This window comes from Habropoda laboriosa, unplaced genomic scaffold (assembly GCF_001263275.1).
Source record: "Habropoda laboriosa isolate 0110345459 unplaced genomic scaffold, ASM126327v1 scaffold804, whole genome shotgun sequence".
In the NCBI taxonomy this organism is placed as follows: Eukaryota; Metazoa; Arthropoda; class Insecta; order Hymenoptera; family Apidae; genus Habropoda; species Habropoda laboriosa.
Genome location: NW_017100896.1, coordinates 471,244 through 490,019, shown reverse-complemented (window position 1 = coordinate 490,019; position 18,776 = coordinate 471,244). Strand labels below are relative to the sequence as shown.

General features: G+C 31.9%; 4 protein-coding genes across 4 annotated transcripts; 3 read left to right on the top strand and 1 right to left on the bottom strand.

The window, feature by feature from the left end:
• Positions 1-1,021: 1,021 nt before the first annotated feature.
• Positions 1,022-10,618, top strand: LOC108577509 (zinc finger protein MSN2-like). Its single transcript, XM_017940670.1, has 7 exons — positions 1,022-1,156; positions 7,086-7,202; positions 7,540-9,117; positions 9,209-9,493; positions 9,575-9,805; positions 9,887-10,068; positions 10,147-10,618. The coding sequence occupies exons 1-7, from the start codon at positions 1,022-1,024 to the stop codon at positions 10,616-10,618; spliced, it is 3,000 nt and encodes a 999-aa protein (XP_017796159.1).
• Positions 10,619-12,465: 1,847 nt separating this feature from the next.
• Positions 12,466-14,506, top strand: LOC108577495 (estrogen sulfotransferase). Its single transcript, XM_017940653.1, has 6 exons — positions 12,466-12,673; positions 12,944-13,043; positions 13,525-13,720; positions 13,805-13,931; positions 14,023-14,117; positions 14,192-14,506. Exons 1-6 carry the CDS (start codon positions 12,466-12,468, stop codon positions 14,504-14,506), a joined length of 1,041 nt encoding a protein of 346 aa, XP_017796142.1.
• A 115-nt stretch (positions 14,507-14,621) lies between these two features.
• LOC108577517 (GTPase Era, mitochondrial) lies at positions 14,622-15,836 on the bottom strand. Its single transcript, XM_017940679.1, has 3 exons — positions 15,578-15,836; positions 15,068-15,502; positions 14,622-14,990 (listed from the first exon to the last, which is right to left on the bottom strand). The coding sequence occupies exons 1-3, from the start codon at positions 15,806-15,808 to the stop codon at positions 14,622-14,624; spliced, it is 1,035 nt and encodes a 344-aa protein (XP_017796168.1). The 5' UTR covers positions 15,809-15,836.
• A 1,035-nt stretch (positions 15,837-16,871) lies between these two features.
• On the top strand, positions 16,872-18,133 carry LOC108577521. Its single transcript, XM_017940684.1, has 4 exons — positions 16,872-16,962; positions 17,152-17,353; positions 17,559-17,754; positions 17,840-18,133. The coding sequence occupies exons 1-4, from the start codon at positions 16,872-16,874 to the stop codon at positions 18,131-18,133; spliced, it is 783 nt and encodes a 260-aa protein (XP_017796173.1).
• Positions 18,134-18,776: the final 643 nt, after the last annotated feature.

The following is an 18,776-nucleotide window of genomic DNA, read 5'->3' as shown; positions in this document are numbered from 1 at the left end:
AGGTTTTTTTACATAAAAAAATTATCATATCTTGCTGTCACTAAGTAATAATGAACCTTTTTGTAACCTAACCCAAAATGCCATTAAGAACAACAATGAAGTTTAAATTGGTTGAAATTTCTCTGTAAATATATGCACACAGTTATATTTATATAACGAGTATCATTTTACTTCTCTCATTACTAATAAATAAAAATAATATATTTTCTTACAGTACAATATTGTATTACAATTAATCATATTTTTTTTTTAATCACACCATCTAACATAGTTCAGAATATAAATACATATCATAACCTAATATATTTCTTTTTAGCATTGTAAACATACATTACATGTAATATTAAATAGAAAAAAGATTAACAACTGAAATCACACGTGAATATGCTAAACACAACTGGAAGTAAAAAGCGGAACATATAATTTCACATTATAGAAATCGGAAATGTGTTTATCACCATAAAATATCATAATACACCAATTTTAGGAACATCGCACAGTACGCATTTAAACGTACAAAAATAAACTTGTTAGTTACCATTGAAATGCTAGAAATGGAAGAATAGAAAAAGTTGGAAACCTGTGGAAAAAGTCGAAATTTTCAATCACTTTGTCGATCTAGCGACAGTTTATATACAATGCTTTAAGTGGAAGCGCGATGGTGACAACCAATCGTGAACACAGTGAGCATGTAATGCGAAAAGGAAGTCGCCGATTGGTCGAAATTCGTACATCGGCGCGGGGGAAGTGAATGTATGTTGGTCTGGCCCGAACGCGGCTGCATCCCCGTGCCAGACCAGCGAGCAAGTAGTAACGCTAACGTTAGAATTTTGTCTTTTGTTTATTCCTTTATGTTTATTTCGCCGGGAAGGGATCGAGTCCGAAGAACGTGGTATTGTCCAAACGGGTGGCTGGTGTACGGGGATCGGCTAGAAAATACACCAGCACCGGTTCCATGCTAGATTTTCGGTGTGATCAAGTAGTCGAAAGCGTATTCAGGCAGCCTTCAACGTAAACAAAAATGGAGTTGGGGGAGGGAGCGGCGCAGATTTGTCGACTTTGCGGCCAGTGTGAAAGCATATACATCGATGTGTTCGGCGAAGAAGGCACTAAACGATTTTTAGGTTTGAAGATCCACGCGCGAATCAACATTCTGGTGAGTACAATGTAAGAGGTGTGCCATGGGGTCCGGGCCCCAGTTGTATTGTGGAGGAGGGGGTTAGAAAAATGGCCGGAGGGGAGAAGAGCATGAGAAAAAAAGATATTCCTTCCTTTCTTTGTTACTTTTATTATTTTGTATTTTTTAAATAAATATATATATATTCGTAGTTTCATTGTTAGTATTTAATATGTTTCTGTACGTTACGTTTATTACGAGAAAAAAATGTATTTCGTTGTTATAACACTATCACTTACAACGTCTGTCATAAAATTCCTTCAAGAAGGAAAATGTAACATACAGTCGGTTACAAAAGTCTTCATACACCCATTGAATTGTTAATATCTAACTTGCCAAAAGAAATAAAAGACGCACGTTGTCACAGAATCGTTTATACTTTCATATCAACACATAATCACCTTGAGTTTGCTTGGTATATTTACGTATTTCCGGAAGAAATTAAAAAAACGTAAATATTTAGCTTACAAAAGTATACATACACTTAGAATTACAGAAAATCAGTTGGATACATATAATTCAATGGGTGTATGAAGACTTTTGTGATTGACTGTAAACTGAACCTAGAGGGTAGTTAATTTGTTTATATTTATGTTATATATTATATCCTTTAATAGCATGTATAACTGTAGTTTACAAATTGTATGCTATATTGTGTGATTATATATTGTACAAGAATGACTTTATTAGACAGATAATGGGTATTTTGTATTTGGACATTTTTTTATCAAACATTTATATCTATTACTTCATAGGTTTACTCTATTTTTAAACTTTTTATAAATTATATCTTTCTGATATTTATTTAAATATAACAAAATAATTATTAATTCTGTATTCTATTGTTACAAAGAAATGATGTATTTAATCTTACATATTTGTAAATGATTATAAATATTATAGTTGTACAATTATGACAATAAATATTCAAGTTAATATTGTATAAAATTAGAGTGGGTACTAGATTATAAGAATTTTAGCAAAGGTGTATCTACAGAGCGGTAGGGTTTATTAAATTGTTCATTTATGTTCATAGTTGTCTTTTCATAAGAAACTAGAAGGTTTCTCAGATTAGCTAAGAAGATGTACAGAATCAGACTTTCAATTAAGGCTTTAAAATCACATACATTTAGTATTTAGGTATTTTGTTTGAATCGCAGATAGATGAGAGGGATCCTCTGCCCAAGGCGATCTGTGTTCAATGTCTGGGCAAGCTCGAATTCGTTTGCGACTTCCAAGAGGAGTGTCTTCGCACCCAACAAGTGTTACACGATCGATACAATCTACCATCCTTAACAGATATTGTAAGTCTGTATTTAAATTTAATGCACAGCTCTACCGCTCATCTATGATGCTACCAGAGCATGCAGCTCACTTTTTCTTGTAATATTTGTAATTCAAATTATACAAGAAGATATTATCTGGTATTTTGGTTCATAAAAATTTAAGGAAAGCTATAATCAGAAAATTTCAATTCCTATGAAACTTAAATAATATTCTAAATATATTTGCATTTATATTGAAAAACATGTACCACAAATACCAGACTAAACTCATTTACTTCAATAAAACTAATAAATTTCTGGTACCCACTTCTACTTTTATTTCAATCTATCCCTAGGCTGAAGTAAAGACTGAAGATACAACACCAAGTACATCAACAAACAATAACAACAATGATATCAAGAAAAATCTTAATTCTCCAACTGATGGGACTGTGAAAGAAGTAGAACAACGTGTATTAAGAACAGGTTCAAAGACTCAGAGGAATTTAAGGAGTCAACAAATAAAAGGCAATGAAGAAGCTGCAAAAGATCAGAATAGTAACCAGAGCCCAAGTGAAGACATTATAGAAACTGTACAAACTATTCAAAGTTCAGAAACAACTCCTACAAGATGGCTTAGAAGTAGGCAAAGTACAGAAACTGCTGCTACAAATGAAACAGGGACTAATATACCAATTGCAAATAGACTTAGAAGTCATGACAATACTGCCACAGAGACAAGTGTTATTTCCCATAATAGTCCCAGTGAAAATGGTGAAAAACAAGATCCACATACTATTCAGATTCCAACATCAGCTTTAAATAAACTTCTTACCATTGTATCGAACTCTCCAAATATAGAAGTTTCCGTAAAGGAATCTCGAAATCAAAGCAGCGACATTGAAGACATCAGTTTCACCGTAGAATTATGTAAAAAAGAAAGCGACGACGTTGCTACCGTTCGAGCACGAGTATTTCCAGATCAGGGTTCCTGCTTGGTAGATAAGGCTATCGTTGGTCTTCTACAAAATCAAAGTTGTGTCGAAGTCAATAGTATAATAAATACTATTATCAATAGTAGCCTTAAGAACGGTAATTCCACGAAATTGAAGGATGCCGCGGAGTTCGAGCAAAAATGGCAAGCCTCTCAGGATCCGGAGCAACTTTTTAGGATCGACGGAGAAGAAATCCGCGTGGACGACAACGTTGAACATGTTGTCACGGATAATCAAAACCGCTACTCTTGTAAATTGTGTTGCAAGTTCTACGAACGTAAGGACAAGTGTATGGTTCACGTAAAGACACATCTTGGGATTAAACAGTACACCTGTATTCTATGCAACGCTAAATTTGTATGCAAATCTGACGTGATGAAGCACATTCGATGTTCGCATACTAATCCTAGGCCAATACAATGCCCGAAATGCCCAAAAAGGTTCAAGTCGAAGTTCTACTTAATGGAACACGACAACGTGCATAAAGGTGTAAGACCTTATTCTTGTACGGACTGCGGTCAGAGTTACCATCATAAAGTGTCGTTACAGATTCATATGAAATCTCATTTACCTCCACAGAACTTGGCCTGCGAATATTGCGGCAAAGTGTTTCCGTATCGTACGAGATTGTTGAGTCATATAGCTAGCGTACATTTAAAAAGTCGTCGAAACTTTAGGTGTCGCTTTTGCTACAATCTCTATTCGAGTCTTGCCGTTCTGAACGAACACATTAAGACGCGTCACGCGACCACGTATACTTGTGAGGTTTGCAGTAAAACATTCAAAGTTGCGTCCAAGTATAAGGCTCACGTGCTACAACACACGAATCCTAAGCCCTTTGTGTGCAACGTATGCAACAATAGATACGCATCTAAAGCATTCCTGAACGAACATCTATTGAAACACGAAGGGCTGAGGAAACACATCTGCCAGAAGTGTGGTGCGAGGTTCGCTCAAGCTAGTCATCTGGCTGCACATCGGCACGTGCACGGTGAAAAGAAGCATGCCTGTCCGGAGTGTGGACGAAAGTTCAATAGGCGCGATAACATGAAGGTACATAGAAAAAGACATTTCGAAGAAAAAAAGACTGGTAATAGTAAACAAAAGAACGCTTTTAGCGGCGTTGTGGCTTCCACTGCGTCCAACGAAAAATAACGGTACTGACGTAGCTCTGATATTTTCTTTTTTCTAAGATTAACTTAACTCATGGGCGAGCTAGGACTTTCCGAAAAAAACGCTTTTTAACTTTTAGGTTATGTAAGTGAACATGATGCATCTGATAGGACGTTATTGTTCACGTGAATCAACGCGTTTCTTCTTTTAAGGGATTGCATAAGATATCGTTGTAAGAATTAAGAGTAAAATTTCTCTTTGATAATAAGGAACTCAGTAACGGTAATTGTGGACTGTTGATAAATTCTACTCTTAATTCTGCAAAGCAATGTATATTATCAGATGAATGATAGCAACAGCGATCAGTCAATTTACTTCCTCTCCTATCGCTCGTATTTTTTTTTTCTTGGTACGTCAAACTGGTTTTTTTTTTGTACATAACGTAGTAGGTGTGCATTTAAGAGACTACTGAGATCTTCTAAGTATTCTTTCCATTTAGATATACTACATTAGACGATATTTTTGCACGTGAAATACTACCGATTAGAATTTACCAAAGCTGTAATAAAGACAAGCCACGAAACATGACAGAACATTGGGGTAAGATTTTGTGAAAGAAACAAAAAATATTGCAAAAATCATGATTAAAATCTATGACTACAAGGAAGCTAAAGAATATCATTGGATGAATTTTTACGAAAAATTTATATGCTTATCGCACAGTTAGCTTCCTAAGAAAGTTGAATTCATGAAAAGACGCGAACACGGTACGGATAGGGCTTCCAAGGTCAAGAACCCCGACTAAAAAGGGTATAAAAATATTTTCTACGTATTTTTACATGTCTGTTTTTAGGGAAACCGTGAAACTTTTCAACGATACATGTGCAAGGTGTATTTTACTCTATTTTCGATTCTATTTTACATATAAAATTGTATATGTGTATACGTGGAGATTCAGCGAAAATAACGATTCGTATAAAACTTTAACATTTTACCAAAGATATCGTTATCTTTGATTAATGAAAAAAAGTTTTCAGATACGAGTGAAGTTGTTGTTTTCGTTGGATTTTGATTTATTAAAAATAACAAAGTTTTCGCTACGAAGATAACGTGTACGATAAATCCTGTAACAGAACTTACTATGTGATCATGCGAAAAAAAAAGTGAAAACTAGTTCGTTAAGTGCCTTGATCGACTCGATATATTTTATTCATACATTATGCGATAGCGTTGATGGACGAAAAAGGCGTTAATGATTCTTCGAATAGTTGTCATTGAGTACGTGCAACATTGATCTTCCTTAAGAGGGAAATTAATTCTTTGTGCTCAAACTGCCCTAATATAATTTAGAGATTGTACTGAGTATTTTGAGAGTAAGTAGTGAGAAACATGAATGAGTACGACGGAAATGTATTTAACCGTTATTGCTTAGAACTTAAAAAAGTTTATATATATATCTACGATGAAATCTAGTTAACAATGAATTTGTTTTTTTAGTGACTGTATTTTATACAACACTTTTACTCAAGATATTCAGTATATATTAGTATACATATAATGTAATGTAGGAGCCGAGGAAAAATTTGAGGGACCCAACGGGAATCAAGAATTCCCGACCTTCGGCTGGCAAGCCGAGAGTTTGCGCACTACGCCAATAACGCCCTCTCTATTTTTCCTCGTTTTGCTCCTGTATGGTTCGGTATGGAGGCCCCGATTCCACAATAATGTAAAATGTTTTCCTGTTTTTTACAAACTGAAGTGTTTTGCTTGTCCACCATATTTCAAATAGGAGCACAAAGAATTATGTATGGACCGCGATTATTACATTTTCTCAAAGAAAACCGTTCACGCGAGAATTGTTAATAAATCGTGCGAAGGATATGACGTCTAACATTTAAATAAACTCTTTCCTCAGATAGTGTAAGTGATTAAGCAATAACTCTTATTTTGTACGAGGCGTTTGTTAAACCAATCTATTTTTCCATTTAGGAGATAATGTATTTGTCGGATATAGAGTATATAATTATATATGTATATCTCTTGATAAGGATAAACGTTAATATCGTCATTAATGTGCAGTATGAACTAGCGTATATAACGATTTCTCGACAATAAAAGAAAAAAAGCATACATTTGTTTAACGATTCCACAACTTTTCTCAATAAAGGTACGATATTTTTGGGACCGCTGATTATTTGATTTTCACTCTCATTTTTTTTTTCTCCATGTCGATACTTACTCGTTTTTTGCATGTGACTCCTGTTTGCCTTGCATGTACACAAAACACATGATTCAGTAAGTTTTATACTAACACTGTAGATGATTAATCTATCGAATTTTTGAATAATAGTATTCCTAGTGTATCGTTCTTTAATTTCTAATTTCTACAAATTTTTCTGCAAGCTCTAGATTGTTCGTAGTTAGTGGCTTTACTATGCTGTATTGGAAGTAGTACTTCGTACTTTACAGTTGAGAATGGAATTTTAATGCTATAGTTCGTTCCTTGGACAAAGACATTTCTTTTTGTTGTTTCAGATAAAAGAAAATGATGGACTGTCGCAGATTGTTTGTATGCGATGTTTGGGCACGTTGGAATTTCTGTGCGATTTTTACGAGCGTTGTCATCTCACCCAAAAGGAACTATTGGAAGCTGTAAGCTACAGTAACTTGATATTGTGTCTGACTAAAAACGCGCGCGCGGCTATATCTACTTAGAACGGGGCATCGTACAAATAATTGCATTCTAGAGCACATGTAAAAAGTAAACTATTTTTGTATGTTTATAATACGCTGGGGTATTTCAAAATTAATAACAAAAGGGAAAGTTCAATTTTTATTTTACTTAACTGGAGGTAATTTCAAGGTCATCCTTATGTTTTAGCGAAGATCTAATATAAATAAAGTATTTTTTCTGAAATTATGAAATCACAATAATTTAAAAAATAATATCTTAAGAAATTATAGAACATATTTTTCTTTTATTCGACAGAGTCAAAATGGAGCGGAAGAAAGATTGCAGCAGGAAAACGACATGGAATCGGATAAGGAAAACACCGTTCCCTCAGCAAACGAAACGAAACGAAAAGCGAACACTTTATCACCTGACAGTTCAAAGAGTACAAAAAATTGTCTGTCCGAAAATAATACGTCGTATTGTAAAAGTGTCAATCGAGTAAATAATGACCATATCGATGATGTGGAATTCGTCACACAGACCAAGGTACAATTGAACAATTTAATTTCCGAGAAACAATCATCTGTGAACAATAGAACTTCGCACGAGAAAGTATCGAGAAACGATCAGAATAATGCTGGTAACTTGAAATATAGAAAAATTTTAATGGCGAAAAAAGTGGATATTTCACAAAAGACTGTCATTCGCGCTAGGAGATCAATGAATAACTTGAATTCATCGCAAAAAAATGTAATTAAAGACTGTACAAATTCAAAGCTCCCCGTGCGTCGCAAGAGAGGTAGGAAAAGCAAATTAGAGAAGATGAGAGAGGCCAGTCTCGCAGCGAGCCTGAAACAAGAGACGCAGAATGATCTGGATGATAGAAAGAGCGATAATTTTAGTAATGAATGCAAGAGACAGTGTTTGCGTGCGATTTGCACGAACAGTAAGTCTAATAGCGTGACCAACAATACTGTGATTTCACCTAAACCGCAAGTGGATCAAGTGATAGCGAAGGAACAGGTGGTGGTGGGCGCGTCGACGAATGAAGTTCGTGCCAAAGGCAACGAAACTGATACTGTACACGATGACGATACAGTAACAAATAAGTCAACAGAAACTGGATCTGATGGTAAAAATACGATAAAATACAACGATACTTCGAGGAATGCAGAAGATAATTTTGCAAAGAGCAAGGCAATATCAGTTATTGTAAAGCAAGAGAAAGGAGAGAAAGGGAATTCCCGTAGGCAGAATGGAAAATCGAATCAACTCGTTTGGATTTCCAATAAAATGTTGACCCAGAAAGGTGAAAATTTGATGCAGAATCAAATAGATCAAAAGAAGATAGATTTGTCAGAAACAACCGCTTTATTGGTAGAGGAACGCAGAAAAATTGAGAGCAATGAAACTGGTTCAATAAAAGACAATATGGTTAAGCATTCTGACATAGTAACTTCCTCTAATTGTAATGATCTGAAATCTAAAATGCTTGAAAAAGAAAATCGCATGACTGTTATAAGGTCTTCACAGTCTAATGAAATGACAAGTAAACAAGTAGTGCAGGAGGATCTTGAGGAATCATGTAATTCAATAGATACAATGGATGAAAGTACTAAAAGTAATCTAGAATGCAGTATCAGTGATAGTTCATTGTCACGACGATTTAGTCGAGACAGTAGCTTGGGTGGGAATAGGAGTAAGGATAGATCCTTTGGTAAAATCGCTGAATTGATTAGCGACGAACAGAAACAAACTATTGAAACTTACTACACGGTGGACATGTCGATCGTTAATTCAGAGGAAGTACAAAAAAACATAACGATAGTAGATAAGAAGAATATACGCTGCAACATTTGTGGTACTCTTTATCTCAGGATGGATAAGTGTCAGGTAAATTTAAGAAATTTATCTGATCATACATTGACAGTGCAAGGAACTATTTTATATGAAATATATAATAATTGTTATATTGAATGTACAGGTACATATTTGGGGACACTTACAAATGAAACCTTATCAGTGCAAAGCATGTGACTTCTCCACAGTGACTGTTACCAATGTTCGTTGTCATATTAGAAAAAGTCACTTAAAGATTAAACCATTCACGTGCCATCTTTGTGAAAAACGATACGTGACTGCTGTTCTATTAGAGGAACATATTAATACTCATACAGGCGCCCGTCCATATAAGTGTAAACTTTGTGATTTTGCAAGCTCTAGTAGGCAACTACTGAGTTATCACAATACCACTCACAAACCAATGAAGGTTACTATTATTAAAATTCTGCAATGATTTAAATAGCGCATTATTATCATATCTTATTTATCCTTCTTAAAAATTGCACAGGATATTAATTGTAAAATTTGCGGAAAAGAGTTCTATTCAAGGGGTAGACTGCGTGCCCACATGGTCATACATAATAAGGATAAAGTTGTAATGTGTAAATTATGCTCTGCTTACCTATCTAATGCAGAAGCGTTAGAAACGCATCACAGAAATATTCACATGCAAGATTACGTTTGCAACATATGTGGCAAACAAGTCAAGTCGAGGAAATCTCTGTATAATCACCAGAATGTAAGACATATTACTATAATTTGTCTAAAATTAATTGATTGTTTCCATTGTTTCACGAGAAAACAAAATTTTTACATACAGGTTCATGCTGCTGCAAAATATAAATGTACCCTATGTCCAAATATGTATAAAAGCAGTCAAATATTAAAAGAGCATCTTCTGAAGCATGAAGGTATCAGAAAATACAAGTGCAGTGTCTGTGAAAAATCATTTGGTCAACAGTCTCATTTAGCTGCTCACATGGCGGTGCATAGTAAAATTAGGCAAGTTTCTAAATATTTACATGTATTTTATTAACATTTTTAACATGTTGAGTAATTGTAACGTATCTTAATTTCTAGATTTCATTGTCCTGGATGTGATAAGCCATTCAACCGGCACGACAACATGAAGATTCACACTAAACGATGCAAATTATTTTTAGAAAACCCAGATTTGAAAAAGCTTTTAACTAAAAGAGAAATGACTATATCGTTCAGTAACATAACAGAATTAACTGAAAGTCTAAAAACCGGAGATACGTCAAATTCAGTGTCTGGTAATGAAAGTTTGAATGAAACAACGTCAATAAAGAATACGAATGATCAGGAGGTGGAGGCTGCAGTGAATCTTTGCAAATTGGGACTTAATATTTCTTGTATTAAACCCACAGATAAAACATGGGATCATAACAATCTGTATGAAGATACAGAAGAAGTCGAGACATCTTCTGAGATTAATGTAATTAATATTGCGAAAGTCAATGAAAAATTCATTTCAGAAAACGAAAATCGAACAGTTCTGGAAAACATTTTAGGACCAGAAAGTTATTAACAATTTTTTTAGATTTTATACGAATCAACTATGAGTAATTTCAACCTTCGTAGTGACGTTATACAAAAGTACAAACCAATGATTAGGAAAATTATGAAACTAAACAAATTTAAACGTTACATGACCAATGAAATTATTCCACAGCAAAGTTTATTATTTAAAAGTACTTAGAGCTCAATGAGTACAAAAAACGTTGTAATAGATCTACCATCTTTATTTTTACACTTGATGCATTTAAAGGACCATTCCTATATTTTGCTACCCCAAGATTTTGATTAGAACTTAAGACCTAATGTTAGATTAATATTTTTATAACGTCAAAGTATCATATTTTTTCAAGTTTAACTATAGACTATATAGACTGTCAATATGAAAATCGATTTGCACGAACGGTAATTTAATTGCTACTACTTATATCCAATACAATATTTAATTTGTCGTTATTTCTGCTATTTGTGCATTTCGATTTTCGCTTAAAGAGTTAAATAACTCGTCCTTGATGAAAACTTTGATTTCACGACCAAAGAAAAACTTATTACCTGTTATTTTTTACCTAACAGAGTAATGTTTCATTAAGGTGAAATGAAATACTCTTACGCTTATTTCACTCATAAGTAAGGAGATAAGACTGATAATCGATATGTAGGTAAATTCGTAACGAGAAGTTCCTATCTGAAGTAATTAGGCCTCAAAAAGTTCGACGTGAATTAATTTTTTTTACCCGTTCACGAGGGAACGATCTTCAGTCTGAAATCATACATTATCGATTTTTATTGCTGTAATAACGAATAATTTTTTATACTGATTGATTTTTTAAATCAAAAAGTGAAATGAGATGCTTGCCATTCGAACCAAATAAAATATTCAGAAAAAGAAATAAAATTTTTCTTTCCGAGATACCATTTCAACATCCACAACCCAAATATTTAATTTGTGAAAATTCTTTCTAATAAGTTTCAATGTTCTGACAAATTTTCCTTAATTCGAATAATTATAATTTTATTCTAAACATCAAATTCATTATCAAGGAACGAACTAATAAACGCGAAAGAAACGACTCGACTTAGTTGAGTGAAAGTCCGTTAACCTGAATTCCCGTTAAATTCTTCCGTTCATCTTTGAGTTTCATTCAAACACATTTCATCCGTCAATCGTACGTTCTGCTATATCGCGTGCATATCGTTCCTTGCCAATACGTGTGATTTTCTAACTTCTTAATTTGTTAAAAAATACTTGTATCACCAGTAATATTTTTTTAAGTAAGTACTTATGTTTAATTATTGATTAATAATAAATATATCGTTTACCTAAACAATGCTAGTTCGTGTTGTATGTTTTAAATTAGATGTGACTTTACCATATCAAGAATAAAGAATTAAAATAAATTAATAACTCACGAATTAAAGTTATATGGTTTTTTTCTTCTGAGATAGATCATAAAAATCTTTGTTCATTATAAGTTAAACAATCTTTTAAAGTGTATAGATACATTTGTGCTGTCATTTATTAATTCATGATTCTTGTAAATCAATACATCGATGGGTCATAGTCGAGCCACTGATTGACAGTTTGACATATTTAACAAGTAGATACAAAATGTAACAGTATCGTTTCCCGCGCTGTAATCATCAGAAGTCTTAATACTACCGATATTAAAGTAATAAAGACTAAATGAGTAATAACATGTTTATTACCAGTATCAAAAGTAGAATGATAACAAAAGAATATTTATTAATCATAAATCGCAAATGATTTTAGTTCATTAAACTATATTACATGCTAAACAACTATTAGTGAGTTCTTATGTTCCATTGTTAGTAACTTCACATAGAAGAAAACGCGGGAAGATGACACTTGAACCGCCAAAATATGAATATTTGAACAAAGAAGATACTAAAAAAATGTTAGAAGTATTTAAGGGTGAAAGAACAGGTTGGGTACTCGTAGGTCCAAAAAAATGGTTCTTCCCCTATAGATATACAGAACAGGGTAAAGGATTTTATAACTTTAAGGCAAGACCGGATGATACTTGGGTTCTATCTTATCCAAGATCTGGTAAGTAAGAAATCTTCAAACTTTTTCTCACTAACAGTAACAAAATGACACGATTAATATTTAATTAATAGTTTTTCATTATAATACAAGGAATATTATTACTTAATATAATCACTTATTCAGAAGATACCGGATATCGAAAATATGTAATGTAAGCCCTCGAATGCATAGCATCGACGCATTACATAAAAATATAAAAATTAAAATAAAGTAATGATGATTATTGATTTTAGAATGATTTAAAAAATTTCTTTTTTTTCTTTTTTTGAGGTACAACATGGACACAAGAATTAATCTGGTTATTGTCAAATGACTTAGATTTTGAGAAGGCACAAAAAGAACTTCTGGCAGAACGGTTCCCGTTCCTTGAGTTAGTATGACTGAACTTATATTTAAATTAAATTAAGTTAATTAAAAATCTCAAGTTTTAAGCTACATTAGAATTAAATTTTAACGGCGGCATGGTGGCCTTAAAACTTGTCACGAGTTTCTCTAAAGCAGTGGTTTACAAAATGACAGAGGTAACACTTATGTAATGTCTCGATATTAAAAGTATGTCATCTATAATAAATTAGATGGTATATTCACTGTTAATGCATAATATTCTATGATGCATATTGATTGCGTGCATATGAACATTACGATTGGATGCGAACGATATGTAATTACATTTATTTTATTTTTTTACTAAAAATCTTCAATAAAAAAAATATAAACTTGTTCCCAAAAGCGGTCCTTCATTCATATAATTAAAGTTTAAAGTAACATAAATAGTTCGATATGCAACAAACAATGCAAACTATAGGTTTGCATAAAGAACTTATTAACATGGGTATAAATTCTACTTCTAGATTTAGTATGTTTAATCATCCAGAAGTAACACATGAATTTTTAAAGATGAATGAGGGTGACAAGGACAAGAAGGAATTATGTAAAAAAATTGCAGAGCCAGGATATGAAGTCATAACAGAAATACCTTCTAAGAGATTTATAAAATCACATTTTCCACTCAGCTTGCTACCTGGTATTTTGGAAAGTGGCTGTAAGGTAAAGTTGTAATTACAAAATAAGATTGTTGGAATAGAATTTTTTATACAAAATTTTGTACAAAATCATAATGTTTCCTGGAAGATAGTGTATATTGCACGAAATCCAAAAGATGTTGCTATTTCATGGTATTATTTAAATAAAGCAATTAAAACTCAAGGATATATAGGTGATTTTGCAACATTTTGGGAGTACTTTCAAAACAATCTTAGTAAGTATTATAGTTAAGCTACAAAACTGTTAAGTATAAATAATGAAATAAAAGAATTTCATAAAATATAAGTTATTCTAAACTTCTTTAGCACCATGGAGTCCTTATTGGGAACATTTGAAAGAAGCATGGACACATAAAAATCACCCAAACCTTTTATTTATATTCTATGAAGAAATGCAACATGTGAGACAAATAAATATTTAAAATAAGTTAATCTTTCTCTTAAGACTGTCCTTATTTATATGTTATGTTTTTAGGATTTTCCAAAAGTAATTAAAAAGGTTGCCAAATTTCTTGGAAAAACATATACTGAACAACAGATGAAAGAAGTAGCAAATTATTTAAACATTAAAAATTTCCGAGATAATCCAATGGTGAACTCATCTGAATTAAAGGAATGTGGTATCATAGTAGCAGGAACATTTGTTAGAAAAGGTCAAAGTGGCGAATGGAAGAATATGTTTACTCCAGAACTTGATGCTAAAGCCAATGAATGGATAGAAGAAAATCTTAAAGGAAGTGATCTCACTTTCCCATATTTTAGCAATATTATCAATAATAATTACAAATGATATAATATGGCACTTATTTAATAATATTTTTAAATGTATTTTTGAAAAATAACTTACAAATTTCATGAAATGAATTATAATAAATGTTTAGCACATCATTTGTGATATTATTGTTCTATTTATTAAGTTCACTCTTTGTACAAATAGCATTAAGTTTTATAAATACAGGTTTTCTAAATGCATGACGCAATTCCACTTCTACCCTGAATGCTAAAAACTTAATTTTAAAGCATTTTTTTTTTAGTAACATTTTTACATAGTTTTTCCTAGGACAATCTAACACCACAACAGAAACAATGCTTCCATCATCACCAAAATCACAATGCTCTGTTCTTATCTTTACCTTATATGGCATTTCATCTGGAAGCACGTCCATCAATTTAGCTCTAACTGTTTGTTCTATTATAGTTTCCAAGGGTTGATCAGTATAAAACTTTGTTTCATATTTCCAATCTTTTATTTTAGCTGAATCAAGCAAATAATTCTGCAATATATATTTAAATATAAATATATGCATAATCATTAACAATTATTAATATTATAACATAAATTGCACATTACCCTTAAATCATCCACACCATCCCCATCAAGTGCAGATACCATGAAAATATCATCAAACTTTGGATAATGTTCCTTATTTGTTAATATTCTTGTAACATTTAACAGTGCTAGTTTTTTCTTCAATTTGTCAACTTTATTTAAAATCAGTAATAGTTGTGTATCTTCTTTTCTATTTTTTACAGTATCAAGAACAAAGTCATCAAATTTATGCCTAGTATATACATTTGTTACATCTTGTACTATTGCAATAAGATCTGCCTCATTAACTGAATTTGCTGGATCTTGTTTAAATGTTTCTATTAATTTGTAGCGGTCAAATTCTTTAGTTGTTATTAATCCAGGAGTATCCATAAATACAATTTGTGTATTACCTTCTGTATACACTGCTTCTGCTTTGTGCATTGTAGTATGAACTTTTGAAGATGTAGGGCATACCTGTTCATCAATTTTTTGTTTTAAATTAAATTTGTTAAATAAATAAACTATTAAAAGAAAGCTAAAGATACATACTGATCTATGTATAAGTTTATTTACTAATGTACTCTTGCCAGCATTTGGTAAGCCTAGCATAGCAACTTTTAACAATTTTTTATTTCCTTGTAATTTTTGTTTATTATCAAACTTTATAAGCTCTTCCTCTTGAATACTATTACTACAAGTAACAGAAGAGCAGTAACGGAAGAATGATCGTTTCAAAAAGTATGGCTCAGTTTGAACCACACATCTTCTAATTATAAACATCTCTTTAAATGTTGTGATTCAAAATCATAGACACAGTATTGATGTAAGAAGAATAACAGGTTAGATAACCTGTGAAAATTAAATTGTTTAATATTATTTCCGAATGTACCAAAATATAATTCTCTTTTAATAGAGTTTATTTTATATCAAAAGCTTATATTTACATATGAAATATCTTAAATATATCTCAGTAACCACAACACAGTTTAATCACAAACATGATTTAACTTGTAAAAAGACTATATGGTTTACTTAAATTGCTGGTCTTATTTAAAATTATATACACTTAATATTTAAATACTTCACAAAATTCTTTACCATATAATTTACTATACAATTTACAATCGCAAAAATGTATACTTTTTTCAAAAGCTATAATGCATTCAAGCAGACTGTATGTACGTAATAAGTATACTTAATTGTAAAAAAAAATGAAATGAAGTTGTTAGATTTTTAGTGAAGCCAACTTCATGTATTGTTATAAAATAATATGTAAAACTGTAGAGAATAAAACACTGTGAAAAAGGGGAAACGATTTAAAAAACATACAAGACAAAGATATAATTTCTTTTTGCATATTTTATCCTGAAAATTAATTTTGAAGACCATTTCTTCAACCATACGTAAATAAACATATACAAGCTTCATATATACAAGTTGGTGTTGGTATACCTGATTTTAAATTGACAATGGTGGAAATTCAAGCTGCAGTTAGTTCATGTATTGACGTGCGTTATTTGAATGCAGATTGTAGCTTGCGTGTATGTTGAATCTGTCCACAATGTCTATTAAATCTGTTTGAAATTTTTAAGCAGATAAAATAGAAATGTATTTTTTATAATGTTTCGAGTATTTCTTTTATAAACGATGAGTACCAGAAATGCGTTGATGCGCTGCATCGATTTAAAATATACGGGCAATGGAACTTGAACCAGAACCATTCATAAGCTTGTTATGAAAGCATTTATGAAAGTGACAAAGAAAACGTCAAGTTTTTCATAGTTGTTGATTCCCAAAGAATTCAGTAAATAGCAATGGATCTCTAGATCAGTTCGAATAGAGCATGCATTTCTGGATTAATAAACCGGCGGGCAGGTATTACGGTTTCACTGACCGCCGATACCCCGCCACACCTTTACCAAAGACACGTTTGAGTAAGATTATTCGAAATATTCTCAAGTTTCTCCCTTTCTCCTAGGCCTATATTTATTTACTATACTATATTGAAAATTTGGTGTATAACTTTCGTATATTTAATGATCTACAAAAAAAAAACATTTTACTCAGTTAACTAATGAAATTTTGAATGAAAGTATTTATGCTTATATTTATTGTTTTTACAGATCGATGTCAATACAATGCAGATTTAAGGCAAATGGTTACACCACTTCGATTCCAAACTCTGAATGCTATGGAAAATGCAGCTGGTCCTAGTAATGTGAATAATTGCAGAGTGATACAAACAACGATAAGAACTAACAATGAAACTCAAAATAGTTTTCCAGTTGGCTCTACTCAACACCCCCAGCTAAACAACATCTCCAAGTAATTAAAGAAAAAGGTCTACTAAGAAGATTCTGAGGAACATGTTCTTCTTATATACAGGGTGACTCACTTATACATGTCCATCAACGAAAAGTACTTATAAATGATTCGCCCTCAATGATAAATTTTTATAAGCAAGGATATAATGTTTAAAAACTTGTGGTAAAAATAGCAACCAAAATATCAAAGCTTTGTATGTTTACAGTAATGTAACAACTGCAGGGAATAATCAACTGATATTGTCAAATAGTACGTCAAATAGAACAAATAGGAGTCTTTTGGATTTTCCGGAAATTAATGATGCAGAACGAACAAGTTGTAGAGTACGGGCTGTTCTTTCCATATTTATGGTTACAACAGCTTTTGTTACTGCTGCTATAAAATTTTACTTTGGTGATGGAGTAAGCTGAAACTAAAGTATTTTTCCTCAATGCACCCTTCATTCTTATTCTTTTGTTAACTAATATTAAAAAATTTTTTCAACAGTTTCTAGACAAAGAAATATTCGTATTTTGGGGTCTATTGATACTACTATTAAATGCATGTTTATATCCTATTTTGTGTTGCCGAAATCAGCGCAACAATCATCAAGAGCATCAAATTCAAGAGGAGCACATCGCGTCTATAACTGCTGCAAATACAATGCCAAATGAAAATATTAGACCTATTTCTGTAGTAAGCCACAATCCACCACCACCTTATCATATTGCTATTTTGATTCCACCACATAATTCATCAGATGAAGCTCCACCACCATCTTATGACAAGGTCATGCGATGAATTAACATTATTAAATTAATATGAAATTGTATAGAATTTTATCACTATTTTTTCATATACTACATTTTCTAAAACTGAAACATTGATACACAATGTTATTAAAGTACATCACTAAATATAAGTACTTCATTATCAAACTTTTAATTTATACAAACAAAGTAATGAAAAAAGTTTAGTGAAATCATCAACAATTTTTCTAGTCTAGGTAAACTTTACATCTGTGATACAAATAGTGACATAACATCAATATACTTCTTGATAACATCTGCAACTTTAAGAAAGCATAGAAAAACTATTGTGGGCATTATACAATGTCTGAGTCAAAAAATAAATGCGATGTCCGCATGTGCCACACTTTATGTTTAATGCGAAACAAATATGTATTTTTCTTTTTTCTACTCAAATAAATGCTTACAGTTTATTTAAGCAAACACTAAATATACAAAATTTACTGTGGAAAAAGAGTGATGTCTCTTCATCTATGAAGAACTATGTAAAATTTTGGCACAAGAAGCAAAGTATGTACTTGTAATGTACATGGAGTTAATATATTTATTCATTTAAAAAATAAAATGATTATTTATGCAATAAAATGAAATAAAATTGAAATTTAAAATTATAAAAATGTAATTAAAAATTATAC